Below are 14,668 nucleotides of genomic sequence, written 5' to 3' on the forward strand. Positions count from 1 at the left end.
CATAATAACAGAACTTAGAAGATTTTGCAAAAAGCACGATTCCATCTATAGTTTTGATTGTAAGTGCATCCCGGACGAATATATTTTAACCCTTATTGTTCGTCTAATACATTCTAATGGAATTCTTTATATAGAATCATTTAGTTTCTACTTACTCTGCATACTGCAAGTGAATAAATATTCTGTATCGTCATCTTCAGTTCGGCCAAAGTATATAACCTTGAAGTTGGCCTTCAGGACTCATCTGTGTAAGCCATCCTATGTACAGAATTCTCAAATATGCGAAATTCTGCCACCCATATCTTTTCTGTGCTTTGTATTCCACAAATTTCATGCCCAGCCTCCCCACCCATAGTTCTTACCCAAGTAGGTCTAGGTCTTCCAACTCCCCTGGTGCCGACAGGAACCCATGCACCTAACACTATCAAGTACCGTTTTTCTTCATTATTGTCTCATCTACCTGTTTAACCTATTAAATTACCCTATGATGTAATTTCTAATTCTATCCTGCCATATAAAAACCAATAAACCTGATTCTGCTTATGCCGTAACTGTATTTGTTAATCAAAGCATTACAGTTCAAAGCTAATCTCCAGTTTTCTGTGGGGATACTTTAGCTATGACACCCAGTAACCTGTTCGCCAAAGTTTGGTGCTGTTATTGGATCATGTCAAGATTAGCGAACCCACTCGCAGCAGGGTTCGCTATTCTTTACAAGAAGATTATTGGGTTCGTTATTCTTTACGTGGGAATAATCGGGTTCGCTGTTCCAGACAGGAACACTTCGGTAACAGACATTTGATCCCACAGGGGCCAGTACTAAACAAGGCGAAATACATTTGACCCCCCACGGGCTAGTACTAAACGGCGAAACAGTTCAGATGAATAACTGCTTCGCCGTGTTTAGTACTAACCCTCATGGGGAATTGGAGTTCGGACAGGAAAGGGTTGGCTATTCTTGACATGGGGATCACTGGGTTCGCTGTTCTTGACATGGAGATGTTGGGTTCGCTAATCTTGACACGATCCCTATTATTCTTAAAGTTGACAGCTATTGTTTTTCAGAAGTTATCGTTGAGAAAACTATACTCTTAGATTTTGAAACTGACGATATTATTGCATGATCGTCGTGGGTCTACATCCTATACGTCGATTTAGCAATCATATTTCCGCTAAGAAAAAGTTCTTACTAGAGACGAGGTGACTAGCTACTGTGACTTTAATTTTGACTAAATGTGGACCATTTTGGGCAAAATCTAGAGGCAATATAAAAAGAACAACTAGAGAACATGCAGGTGCAACACTGCTTTTACGCTAATTTTAAAATGTTCAAAGATAGTGGGTAATGATGATTTCTTCAGGCATAAGCGATACCACTAACAAGGGCAACAAAAAAATGCCTTTTGAATACGTATCGAATCACTTGAGCTTCCATAAACTGGATTTTTTCTTCTTTCACTGGCAGACTTATATCCACTCAGACGAGTTGTATCAAGACCAACGGTGGTCCCTGTTGTTTGCACAACTCTACCTATTTTCTGAGTATTTAAAAAAAAAAAAACATTCTTAATGCTATGCATGTATGAAAATCCCCAGCTTTGCTCAGATTTAGTTACAACATTGGTAGCCTGCATACCACTATTCACTAGATATTAAACAATATAACAACTCGGTCATCTACCGAGTTGATTCACCAATACCGGGCACTTTGGGCACAGTCTGACGGCAAGTTGCCCAAAGGTATGTCAGTGCCTTTTTAAAGTGCACAACTTACTTTACATACAAAACGGTCTTGTTTTCCAGCAAGTTGTTTAAGGGTTCGAGATAAACACCACTGATAAAATATCACAATATACTAATTGGATATTTATGTTCCTCACCAAATTATCCCCAAAAAAGAAAAAAACAGCAATATTGACATTATATGAGCACTAATACGCACAAAAGTTAGTGTTGCCAAAACAAGGATTATCTGAGGTAATGTTTTCCTTAATTTTTGAAGTTGTGAAAAATGTAAACAAACAAATGTCAATTAGAAAACACGTGGTTTTGAGTGTGGCTGGCTGTAGACCTCTAGATACACGGCTTTCTAAAATCCAGTTCTGTTAGTGTTTAACGCTGTGAGAACCGCTGTTCATTGCTGTGAAACACAGGTAGGCACAGTTATTCTCTTTTACCATATTTTCTTTATCGTAAATGTTTCAGAACAGAGGGCAGTTACTGGTTTAACTTCGGCTTATCTGCTAATCCCAGAATCCCAAATGCGGTTAGGATGTATCTGTGTTCAACCAAGTGTTGTGTTGCCCTTTTTTTTTTTCCCAAAGATTAGGTTTCCCATTGGTGACTGGCCTAGGCACATCTACCCCAAGTAGATAGAGTCTGACGTCCTTGGGGCTACCGCCATTAGTGTGTCAGTGGCCATGGATACAAAATGTGGTATTTAGTGTCTAAGGTGAGGGCATAAGTTAAGTATATCGTAGTTTAACCAGACCACTGAGCTGATTAACAGCTCTCCTAGGGCTGGCCCGAAGGATTAGATTTACTTTTACGTGGCTAAGAACCAATTGGTTACCTAGCAACGGGACCTACAGCTTATTGTGGAATCCGAACCACATTATAGCGAGAAATGAATTTCTATCACCAGAAACAAATTTCTCTTGTTCTTCACTGGCCGGTCGGAGATTCGAACTCGCGACCAACAGAGTGGTAGCTGAGAACGGAACCCGCTCACCCAGCGAAGAACTGGTGAGGGCATAAGCTACGGTAAGTTGCAGTATGGGTCCTTTAACCCCTTGTGTCCAGGAATGATCTTGTGAGGCGTAATAATAGGTATTGGGTTCGATCCGGTTGTGCGCACATGGGAATCATTATTCCTGCCATACCACGTGAATGAATTGCGGAAAACGTTCAAATAGGCTAATTTGAATAGACCATAAATGACTCATGGCAATTCTTATTGGAACACCCACACTCAGCTCAGTGATAAGAGGAAGGTCAGTCTCCCATGAGACTTCATAGGGGATGGTACTACTGTACATCACCCTGTCCTAGTACATCTCCTATATATTTGCCCATAAATATAGTCAGGGATTGTTGCTGGTTTTAGTTCTCACCTTTAACGGTAGTATGTCGCCCGTAATTGTAATTTTTTTGTAAAATAAAATATAAAAAAAATATTAGAAAGATCATTTATAACTCACCAAAACTACTACATCTCCCCATCCTAGTATGTCATGTAAATATTTGTCCAGTGATTGTTGGTGGTTTTAGTTCTTATCTTTTACAATATTATGTGAGCAGTAATTGAAATTGTGCAAAATAAAGTACAAAAGAATATTAGAAAAACTATATGTCATTAAAATGAGCATACTTTTACGAGTTTCTTAGGAAAGAGGACCCATGCAAGGTTGGAATTATTCACTTTCAACTTCTCATGGAAGGTACAGACATTTTTTTAAAATTCTTTTCTTGTACCATGTGCATTTGCATATCTTCCTCATTCCAGAGAGAGAATTCATTACTGTATAGTAGTCTATCCCGTCCGGGAGGTGGGGGGAGAGCCGCCTTCAGTGCACCTTTGGTGGTGCACTGTCGGTATTACTGAAGGCTATTTGCAGCATCCCTTTTGCCCCTAGCTGCAACCCCTTTCATTCCTTTTGCTAATCTTGCATTCATATTCTCTCTTTTCTGTGTTACTTTCGACCCTCTTGTAATAATTGATTCATAGTGCAACTGCAAGGTTTTCCTCTTGTTACATATTTCAAAGCTTTTTACTGCCGGTTTCCTTTTCAGCACTGAATGACCTCATAGGTCCCAGTGCTTGGCCTTCGCTTTAATTCTATACTGTATTCTATTCTACAGTATATTGTAATTTAGTGCATGAAAAGATTGGACCTTGTGCCATACGCCACTTTCATTAAAATCTGAAGCTTAGCAACCACATTTTGTGTAGATATTTTTAGACAAAGCACTAGACCATTCTTAAGGTGTAGACTTAGCCAGAACATTCTGCCTGACCATCATTTTGTACAGAGCTTTAGGGTGGGTATGAAATATAGACTATATAGATTCTGAATGTATTGGTATTTTAGTTGCAGTTAAAGTAATTTGACTTGATGAAATGAAGAGTACTGTTGCAAGTATTATGGTGAAGTGGAATGAAGGGGCAAATATGTACCCAAGTAAAGTCTGTTGGATTGGGACTATGTTGGAGAACACTCTCTGACCATAACTATGAATCTGGTTTTAACATCAGGGATTTTAAAACACTAGTGTTTTTTTATGAAATGTTTACAGACTAGAATATATTTTAATTTCTCAGGTAGAGGAATGACAACAGAAACTTTTCCATGAATGTCCCATAATGGTTGCCTGTGTACTTTCTGTCAAGAAATAAATTTCCATGGAAATTTTGTGATGTTCTGATTTCAGTACTTAGAGTTTTATTGATTAGGATACAGTAAGGAGATTAATCGTTTAAGAAACATATCTCAGTTCTTTGTCATTTTATCAATAGCTTTGATTAGGTATGCCATCATACTGTCAGCATAAATATGTTAAATAGCTTACAGTATGCATCCCAGATTTCATGACCAAAATGTAACCTGAAGTTAGAGATTACGAATGAGCAAGGAAAGGGGTTTTGAACTGTGAAAAAAAAGGAAACATTTTAAAGCAATAGCAAATTCATAAGCAAAAACAGTGATTCCTTTTGAATTTGGATGTTTGGGAATGGAAATCAGATTATGGTATAACAAAAAAAAATGTATGCTAAAATTAATACCTAAATGATGTAGGCTAGTCTATATGTCATAATTGATTGGATTTTACTTTCTTAAAGTTTCAGTTCATAAGGTGCGACTCCCTGTATCATCTAAACCAGGGGTTCCCAACCTGGTGTTACATGTACCCCCGGTGTTACATTTTTACTCCTTAGGGGGTACATTGGATCTGAGAAAATAGCCAATATTGTGCAATACATGTTGTAATTGGCATTGAGATTGCACAATGTCATGTTTTTTTATATATAATTTCCTCATTTTAGTAAACAAAGCTTTTACTCAAGTTATATCAAATTATATGGAACTTCTTGCGGATGTAATCTGTACCTGCACCAGGCCTGAAAAGATAGTCTACACAGATTCCATAATAAAATTATGTCACAATATCAATTTCAATGTATTTCTTTTTCATCCTCAATTTTTATGGGTACACAGCAATCTATAAAAATGCCCAAGGGGTACAGAGGAACAAAAAGGTTGGGAACCCCTGATCTAAACCATCAGTTTGAGATTAAACCAGATATTAGCTGCCTTTCTGTAGGGCAGCACTTGGTTGTCTAAATTTTGCTTTATTGTGAGATTACAGATACAGAACATCTCATTCTGGCTTGGGCCCCTGTCAATTTTATATCCCTATGTTAGATAGTATGGGAGGTTACAGGAGTCATTGGTCTCTTACTTATTGTTATGACTGGGGACGTGGCATTTGAGAGAAGGTTCATCTTTCCAGTCAGTTGAAAGACTACCCTCCCACTAACGGAGTGAGTTATTATGTTAAAGCAATGTTTTGTATTTCTGTAGGAACAAACATGTATTTTTAAAATCATTTTGTATTGTTCTTCATCCATCCCTCATAGTCCTTGATGGCAAAGGAAAAGTGGTAGCTTACAGCAGGTGAGTGAGGGAACATCCTTCTGCCCATCTTCCTATCTCAAATTAACCAGCTTATTACAGAGTTTCAGCAGTTGGTTCCAGCTTGCGCAGATGAGTATTCCTAATTAAAATGCTGTGGCTTGTACTCATAGGAAAAATACAAATTGATTTAAAATTTTATATATTTTCAAACCCCTGAAGTGTGTTAGTATCACACTTGACATGACAGATTCCAAGTACAGTAATAGTCTGTGAGCATTTTATGATGTATATATAGCCTGATAGAGTTGAGCCTGGTCCACAAAATTTTGTGGTCTGCAAGTTCCAGCTATTCTGCATTTGATCTCATATTTTTAATTCATTCCAAACCACCTTGAAACTTTCAGTGGAATGCCTTATTTCATCACCTCTCTGTATGTTAGTTGCAATTGCAAAAGCAATTAAATACAATTTTCCTGCAGGAATACAAACCAGTATCTTTTAGTTTTGAGTATGGACCAGCTTGAGCTGGAAATGGCCATTGAAGCTTGGCAATAAGGTGGTTAATTGGTATCCTACTCAGCCATTGTAAGCTGTGCCTTTTCTTCGGCAGAGGTCAAGACTAGACATCATCTGTGTTACCTCCTGATTGCCTTGTTAAACATGTTTTCCATATGGTTGTTTTTGTGCTGTGCAATAGATGTTGCTTTAGAGAAAGGTGTGAGTGAGCAGTAAAGGTGTAAGGATGCAAATGAATGTTTGGCTTCTTCATGTCTTCCTCAACTGTGTATCCTCACCAATTTTGTTCAGTCTGTAGGTGTAGGACTTGTAGCCTTGATTCACCCTTTGCAGTAGGAGAGATTTAGCAAGGAATGTAGGATGGCCAAAAGATGTTTGCTTTTGCCTGGTGTAGAATACACTGCCTGTGACACTGCCAAATGTTTTTGGCCCTTTTCTACTGGACTGCCCTCCCTCTCCCATGACCCCTCATGTTCTCCTCTTACTCAGTCTGAGAGGGATACTCTCATGGGGGTAGCAGCCCAGAACACACTCCAATAGTGACAACCTGTGTATGTGTGCTAAGCTCTCTCCAGGTGAGACCACAGTGCTTGCATGTTGTTGTTCCTTGCCTCTTACTCCTGCTTCATTCTGATCCAGTCATTTTGGACTCACTGGGGTAACTTGAAAGGATGTGGCCCTCGCCAGGCATTCCTGGAAACCCATCTATTGCAGTGTCGTGGACCACTTAGCTCCAGTTAAGGTATCCTCTGTTCTTGCTGTTGTTGTCACAGAGCTCAGCCGCACTGAACCCCTTGTAGCTGCTGTGTTGTCTGTGGGAGATGCTCCTGCAATATCTAACAGAGGTGACCCTTCTGTCTTCCTCAACCATGTCTTCCATGGGGAGAGTAAGACTTGTGGTAGGAGTAAGGTGAAAAAATTCAAGCGTGTTTCTTCTTCCTCCACCTTTTCGTTGAGCTTTCTTTCTTTTCTTGGCCCTTCTTCTTGTAGGAAGAAGTTTGGAAAAAACTCTCACAAGAAACCATGTCAGACTTTTGAGTGTGTCTTCCATCTCCAAAATTTGACTGCATTGTTTGCTCATACCATTTGCTACAAGTAGGTTTGACACTGGTTGTGAGCATGCTCGTGAACCAATGCCTACCTGTCCCTTTCATTACCCAAGATTGGCCCTTACTCGTTGCTTTCTTGTACTGCACTCCTTTGGAGTTTTGTAAAAAAGAGTCAGCACTACCTTCTTGTCTTGAACACACTTTTTGTATTGTGTATATGCAGACAGAGGATTCATATATGACAGGCTCTTGATTTATTATACTTTTGTGTATTTTGCCAGCATGCATGTACATGATAGTGTCTCAGAATGCTCTTGGCTCTGCAAACATTCCAAGAGTGTATGATAGGCTGATAAAAAGTTTAGATAAATGATGACACAACTTTAGTGCGTATATTAATAAAATGGGAGGAGGAGGAGGCAGCCTTCCAACACTCCCTAGGCAATCTAGATACCTATGCCTTTCTGCCTTTCACTGTGATTCCAATGAGTTGTTAGCTGAGTGTTGATCACTCCGGGTCGCAGAATGACCCAGATTATCTGAATAATGTGCTTTTGTGTTCAGTGTGGCAAAGGTACTGAGGGCAAGTGTCTGTCAGTGCAGAACACCTATACCTCTTTGTACCTGTTGGGCATTGCTGTAAAGCCTTGAATACTTTCTCATTAGGACCGGTTGCTCAAAATGAGTGGCTGCCAGATCTCTAGGACAGAACAGCATCTCTCCTGAGGGTTTATGGTGGTGAAAGGTCAGTTGAATGAAAGGTGACTGGTACTTCTTCGTCTTATCTGTCGTCTTCTATCCTGTGGCCAACAGCCATATTCTCTTTGGATGGGTCAGGTAGTTTAGTTATGAAGGAGGGTTTCATATCTCTGATTTATTTTCAGTTGGTAGGTGTTATTCCCTCCATATCTACTTTAACTGGGCGTGGGTGGGTTTTGGGGAGTGGTTGAACGATATTACGTGGGAATGCATGGTAATATGCAACCCTCCAAGCTGCTCTTCCTGTCTTGCATGGGAAACAATAATTCCCCAAAAATTCCACGGAGTGTGATTACAACAAACCAGACTAGCTCAGGGCTATGGCAGCAAGACATCTCACATGCCAGGCTGTAGAGGTGGTTATAGGCATCTCCCTTCTTCTGCTCACATCCATGACCTGGCAGCTGATATTTCCAGGTGGATGGACAACATCTGTTATGTTCCTTAGACAAAACCTCTCACTTAACAAGCGAGTGTCCACTTAAAAGAAGGTTTGTACTCTCAGGAACAATTTGCAAATTCAAGATAACTGCATATTTCCCGAATAAACATACCAGAAGCCTTTTATCACAATCCCACCTCTAACCAACCCCACGTCCCTGTTGCTAAAGGAAGAAGTGATGCTGCTAGTTGAGTAAGTGGGTGGTTCTCTCCATCCCTCACTCACCTTGCACCGGTGAACTACTGTACCTTGTTACTAAAACGTCAGTGACTGGACCAGCTTTTACTGAAGGTAATCTTTGTAGTATTCACATTTGTATACTGCATCTAGGAAAAGTGACTGGTCCGTTGGTATAGTGGTCAGTGTCGTGGCATGCCACTCAGATGTCTCCGGTTCACGTCTCCCCAGGGGCGTTGAAAAATCACTGGTTCTGTATCATGATAAGTTACTGCTGCAGTGTTGGGTCTGCTGTGGTGGGAGGTTGAAACCAACATTCTTTGGCCACTTTGGCATGCTTGTTCCATGTGAATAGGTTTCATCTACAGAAATAATAATAATAATAATAATAATAATAATAATAATAATATGAAGACTATAATGTATACAGTATACAAATGTAAGACTGTATACTTTATAGTCTTCAATTTGTATACTTGTATACTGTACTGCATTTTCCTAGATACAGTATACATAATGCAAATTATCGTGAATTTTACTATATTTTTTCTTTGTGAAACACCATGTGAGGGTCTTAATTCAGTTGACATTGTTGAGTATTCCTCCACTTAATCAGTGTCATCAGGCAGTAAATTTCAGCTGATAAAATAAAAGTAGTGTAGCTGAGAAATTTTGTGTTATGAGAGTAACATCCCAAGTGTCTAAATCCTATCCTTGTAGAAATCCAGTAGTGTTATCACTTCTTCATGCCAGACCAAACACTGGTAGTCTGAGGATTTGCATACAGTACTCAAGAACTAGACATTTTCAGTTTCCAGTGAAGTCATAATATCCCAAAGATGAGCAATAATATGCTCCAGAAGCTGCCACAGTTGTTGTGGTGCTGCAACAGAATTTGGTTACTACATGTCTCAAGTCATTATTTAGAAGTGTCGATTAAGGAAGAACTGTAGACGTCACAAGGAGACTAATCACCTTCAAGGTCTGAAGTGGTTTCATCCATGAAGTAACTCACTCACTTGGCTTCTCGTGCGTCACTGTGACACATTGCTGGAAACACTGGTCTCCTAAGGTCTGTTGCATTGAGGTACAGTAGCTAGCATCATGCCTCCTACGATCTTCAAGTTGGGGGCAGTGGACGAGGCTACAGTTTAATAAACACATGATTGTTTGGCATTCATTCATGGTCGCCCTTTTGGCAAGTGGTGTAACCCAACCTTTACTAGGCTTGATCAGGATCTACAGGTTATTCAGTTTAGCTTGTTAGCTTTAATACTGCTGTACTCGAAAGTCTAGGTTTTTGTTTGTTTTCGTAGCCTGCTTGTTAGCAGAATTAGATAGAAACTAAGGAATTGATTTTTACAGAACTGTAGTTACCAAAGATTCACTTTGATCTACAGAACAAGGCTTAACATTTTGGGATAGAGCAGCATGAGGATGTTTTTCCAGGATTCTGAAACTTTTATTATTAGCACGGCTGTTGTGTATGTATTGCAAGGAAGCACCGTGTTCCTGCTGTTCGTGAAAGAAGGTGTAAAAAGCACTGCATATTTGCGAAACTTTGCAGATCACATTTTTGTAGCGTGAAGCACAAATGATGCAGGTTCTCTTGACTGATTGATATACAGTACGTAATTATGCATCCCAGTGACTTTGGTCATCAATGTCATATCAGAGTATTTTGCTGACTGGGCTACCCATCTCCATAGTATTAGATGAGTCAGTTTAATTTTCACGTAGGCAAGGCAGTTTCACGACAGTTACAGTATTATAACGTAGTTTTTCCAGTTTGTATGTTTTTCTTTGTATTAAAGTTGTTCATGCATAGGTTCATTAGTTGAGAATATAGAGGCATTTTCAATCTCTGGTGGTACATCTTTCTGTCACCTTATTGTAGTGAATAAGATCTTGCTGGATGTGACAGTGCCACCAATTTTTTTTTTTTTTTTTTTTTTTTTATGATTTTGCAGATGTGGAATGCTCATGTCAGTTTTGATTATGAGATCTAGGTTTGCTTAAAATTTACTTCCAAATGTATTGAATGGCCAAGCTAAAACCTCTCTCTCTCTCTCTCTCTCTCTCTCTCTCTCTGTCAGTTATCTAATTCCTAGTACCTCTCTCTCAATTATCTAATCCTAAATATCTAATTCCTAGCACACCTCTCTCTCTCTCTCTCTCTCTCTCTCTCTCTCTCTCTCTCTCTCTCTCTCTCTCTCTCTCTCTCTCTCAATTACCTAATTCCTAGTACATCCCTCCCTCTCTCAATTATCTAATTCCTAGCACCTCTCTCTCTCTCTCTGTCTCTCTTTCAATTATCTAATTCCTCAATTATCTAATTCCTAGCACACCTCTCTCTCTCTCAATTATCTAATTCCTAGCACCTCTCTGTCTCTCTTCCTCTGCTGGATTCCATAATCAGTTTACTACCTGTCATGTAGCAAGGTTGCAGGTGGCAGTTGGACACTAACATGAACGTGGCTCCAGAGGCTTTTGACCCTCTGGTGTCCAGCAAATCTTTGGTGATGAAGTTACGACCCTTATATCCTTCTTCAATCAGGTTGTGACCCATCAAAGTTGACTAAATACCATGTATAGTATTCAGTGGTTGGTTTAGTGAAGTGAAATGGGAGAAGAGACTTGGAGTGTCTTTGGAAGCAAAGGTGCACGTGTACGAAGGGATTGTTGAGCCAACCTTCCGCCGTAGAAGTGAAGTGTGGCATAAGGAGAATTGAGAAGATGAGAGATGTTGAGATGGGTAAAAGCCGTTAAAGGTTTACCTTAGTGTTCCTGTAGGCGGTTAGTTCCATCAGTGCATCTCGTGCAGGGCACTGCAGGCATTACTTAAGGTTCTTTGTAGGGTCCCTTCGGCCCTTAGTGCAACCCATTTCATTCCTTTTACTGTACCTCCGTTTATATTCTCATTTTTCATCATTCCACCCTCTCCTGACATTTTTTTTATTGTGTGGCTGTGAAGTTTTCTTCCTGTTCCACCTTCCAAACCTTTTTGCTGTCATTTTCCGTTTCAGCGTTTAATGACCTTATAGGTCCTAGCGCTTGGCCCTTGGCGTAAATTCTGTATTCTATTCTATTCTTTACAATATTGTATACAGGCGAAAGGATGGCTGTGAGTGTTGGGAGATGGTTTTGTCGTGTGGGGAGAATGGAGAATGATAGGCTGGCGAAAAGTATCATGAAAGATATATTTGAAAAGAAGAGCTCACAGAACAGGGCTGAATGAACCTTGTAGTGGTCGTCTTCTGTTCTAAGGGTGGAAATAAGTCAACCTTTATACACTTGGGCAATTTTATTTACAAAGTATAACCCATTTCACTCGTAGAGTCATTAGTAAGTGGGGAATTATCACTGAAACTGACACTAATTACTTTGTCAAGCAGGTATGCACAGGTAGTTTTCACTGCTTGCAAACTGACTGGCCTTTGACTTTTGGGAGTGCAGTGGTGCAGAACCCATAGTTTGAAAGAAGATACTATGTCGGTCTTGGGATAACTCAGGGAATAATATATATATATATATATATATATATATATATATATATATATATATATATATATATATATATATATATATATATATATATATATATATATATATATATATATAATTTGGCAGTGATGTATACAATACAATCTGAAAGCAGAACGCTGTCGTACTTTAATTTTTATGTAAGAATGTATCCGAATTCACTGAAATGGCCGGCCATGAGACATGTACGGAACTTATCATCTAAACAAAAAGATACATAGCTTACAGCAGTTGTACAGGATAATAAACAGAAGTATCAATGTCCTACTACTGTTTTTTTTCGTGTCTCGTGATCTGGCACAGACTTTATGCAGGAAACGCACACACAGCTGCAATTGGCTACATTTTAGTCTACGAGGCTACGGCTGGATTTAAAGAGGCTTTGCAACAACGTAGAAATTCATATATTTATCATGTTTACAACGAATAAGGCAATGGTTTCCCACATAACTTCATTTCAGCGGAGAGCCTCGCTCAGGAAGTCTCCTTAAATTAAACAATGCAACAACGCTTCCAGTGACGTCATGATCTTACTGCCATTATTGTCACAGATCGACCAGGGCGTACTTGACCCCAAGTCAGGTTTCCCTTGGTCCTCGAGAACTGGACGTGTAGCATTGCAACACTTTCTTTTCGGGGCGGAAGTCCTTTCGTCACCTCTGTGACGCGGTTGTTTATCGGGGTCATTCTAGGAGCGAGCTTCGTTAGACCTTGGTTTTGTGGGCCATGGAGACGAGGTAAGGTAAGAAAAGAAAGGAAGGAAGGGGTGCGGGTTTTGGCCCCTAAGGAAACGACAAAAGATGGAAGAAGAAGGTTGTACGAGTTGGGGGAAAACGAAGGCTGGAGGACAATCAGTCCTACCGAAGTTCGGAAGAGTTTTGATCAAAATAATTTTTATAATTTAGACTTTCTCTGTACCTCTGTACCTTCGCCTCCTCCTCAACAGCAGGAGTTTTAACTTGAATGGCCGTCGAAAATCCTGCCGTCCTCATTCTGGTAGGATTTCCGGTCGATTAGGATTTGTTTTCATTTTAATGGTGCGTCTTTTGTTTGTTTATTTGCCTATAGTTGCTGTGAGAAGTTTGTCTTCTGAATCTTCTTTGTTACTTCTCACGTCTGCCATCATTTGAGGGGAATTTGTTTTTCGTGCTTGCTTCATTCTCCGTCATGAAATGGTTCTTTTTTTTTTATTGCCTTTGTTGTCCCTTCCGATGGTTTCTTCGCAGCTGTTGAAATTATTTTCCTTTTACGTGATTTATATTTCCTGTCGAGTGTCATACTCGTTGCGGTGAGTGAAAGTTGATTGCCCTCTCGAAAGTGCACTTATGTTTGAATGTGAATAAGTCACGTGCAATATGAATATTCTTCATTTATGTATTGTTTCCTGTAATTTCACTCCCCCCCCTCTCGACTGATACCCTCTCATCTCACAGTCTCATAATCTCATCATTTTTATGATGTCACACCCGTAAGTATTATCACATTTTAACCTAGGTCAAGAAGGGTCAGTATTGTCGGAACGCTTAATTTGTATCTTGTTGCATTTTCAGGTCAAGGAGGGTATCTGCAGTAGGAAGTATTTTTCTTTTAACCTTTCTCACTGTGTCTCTAAGCTGTCGGGTCAAACAGCCACTGGAGTTTATTTACTATTTTTTTGTGACCCTCTCTCAACAAATGGTCAGGTCAGTCAGTCAGTCATTCAGGCAGAGACATGGGTTTTTAAAGGACCCTGTATTTAAAGGACCCTGTATTTAAAGGATCCTGTTTTTAAAGGACCCTTGAACTCGGCCACATGGAGAAGCAATACTTCGTTTTATCTTTCCTTTCCTCGAGAAGCCCTTGTAGTTGCAGTGTCCCGTCTCTCATTGGCCTCCCAAGGTGCCCATGTCCACCGACCCCCTATTGACGATGCCGTGCATCTCGATGTAGTGCGTCTCGGGCATGGAGTCCCTGATGCCCGTGGTGGCCTTGATCTTCTGCTCGATGAGCGTGAGGCTGGCCTCGTTCGCGTAGACCCTCTCCTTCGGCAGGATCGCTCCCTTCACTCTCTCGTAAGGACGTGCTCGCAGGGGGACGCCCTTCGGGATGTCGTACTCGTTGCCCACGGCGGCCGGTGGCGGCTGTTGCTCGGAAGGCTTGGGCGCGACCAGGCACTCGCCCAAGGTCGCGGCGTTCATCTTCTGGCGGAGGCGCGACAGGGTGTCCTCGTCGAACTCCTCGTAGATGTGGTGGCTGGCGTCTGGGGCGTGGCTGACCTTGTCCATGCTCAGCAGCTGTGTGGGGTCAGAGGGAAAGAAAGGGTAGCTTTAGGATTTATGTGACTGAATGGGACGGAAGCAGGAACTTTGAGATTCAAGGGACAACCAGTAAGTGTCGGTTGAAGAAAAAAAATATAACTTGGTTACATAAAATAAAAGAAATAATCGTTTTACAAGAAGGATGAGAAATCTCTCCTTGCCATTGTTTTCCCACGATTCTCTCGTTCTTCAGGTTTAGCAGTGTCCTCTGATTAGGCAATGATGTCTTGACGTCATTTGTTTTCGTCA

General features: G+C 40.4%; 2 protein-coding genes across 5 annotated transcripts in view; one reads left to right on the forward strand and one right to left on the reverse strand.

Annotated features, from left to right (window-relative positions):
- Nucleotides 1-2,030: 2,030 nt before the first annotated feature.
- Nucleotides 2,031-14,668, forward strand: part of LOC136845048 (phosphatidylcholine:ceramide cholinephosphotransferase 1-like) — a 274,371-nt gene continuing 261,733 nt past the window's right edge. For 2 of the 4 annotated variants that reach the window (XM_067114793.1, XM_067114796.1), the window contains exon 1: nucleotides 2,031-2,153. The gene's annotated coding sequence lies outside the window, so the exon portion shown is untranslated. The remainder of the gene's footprint in view (nucleotides 2,154-14,668) is intronic. The other 2 variants (XM_067114792.1, XM_067114797.1) reach the window with 1 other exon arrangement.
- The window catches only part of LOC136845051 (uncharacterized), an 8,975-nt gene continuing 7,679 nt past the window's right edge, over nucleotides 13,373-14,668 (reverse strand). Inside the window, exon 3 of the mRNA XM_067114799.1 lies at nucleotides 13,373-14,395. Within this exon, the coding sequence (XP_066970900.1) occupies nucleotides 13,985-14,395 (411 nt within the window). The 3' untranslated portion in view covers nucleotides 13,373-13,984. The remainder of the gene's footprint in view (nucleotides 14,396-14,668) is intronic.

Source organism: Macrobrachium rosenbergii, chromosome 13, assembly GCF_040412425.1.
Source record: "Macrobrachium rosenbergii isolate ZJJX-2024 chromosome 13, ASM4041242v1, whole genome shotgun sequence".
In the NCBI taxonomy this organism is placed as follows: Eukaryota; Metazoa; Arthropoda; class Malacostraca; order Decapoda; family Palaemonidae; genus Macrobrachium; species Macrobrachium rosenbergii.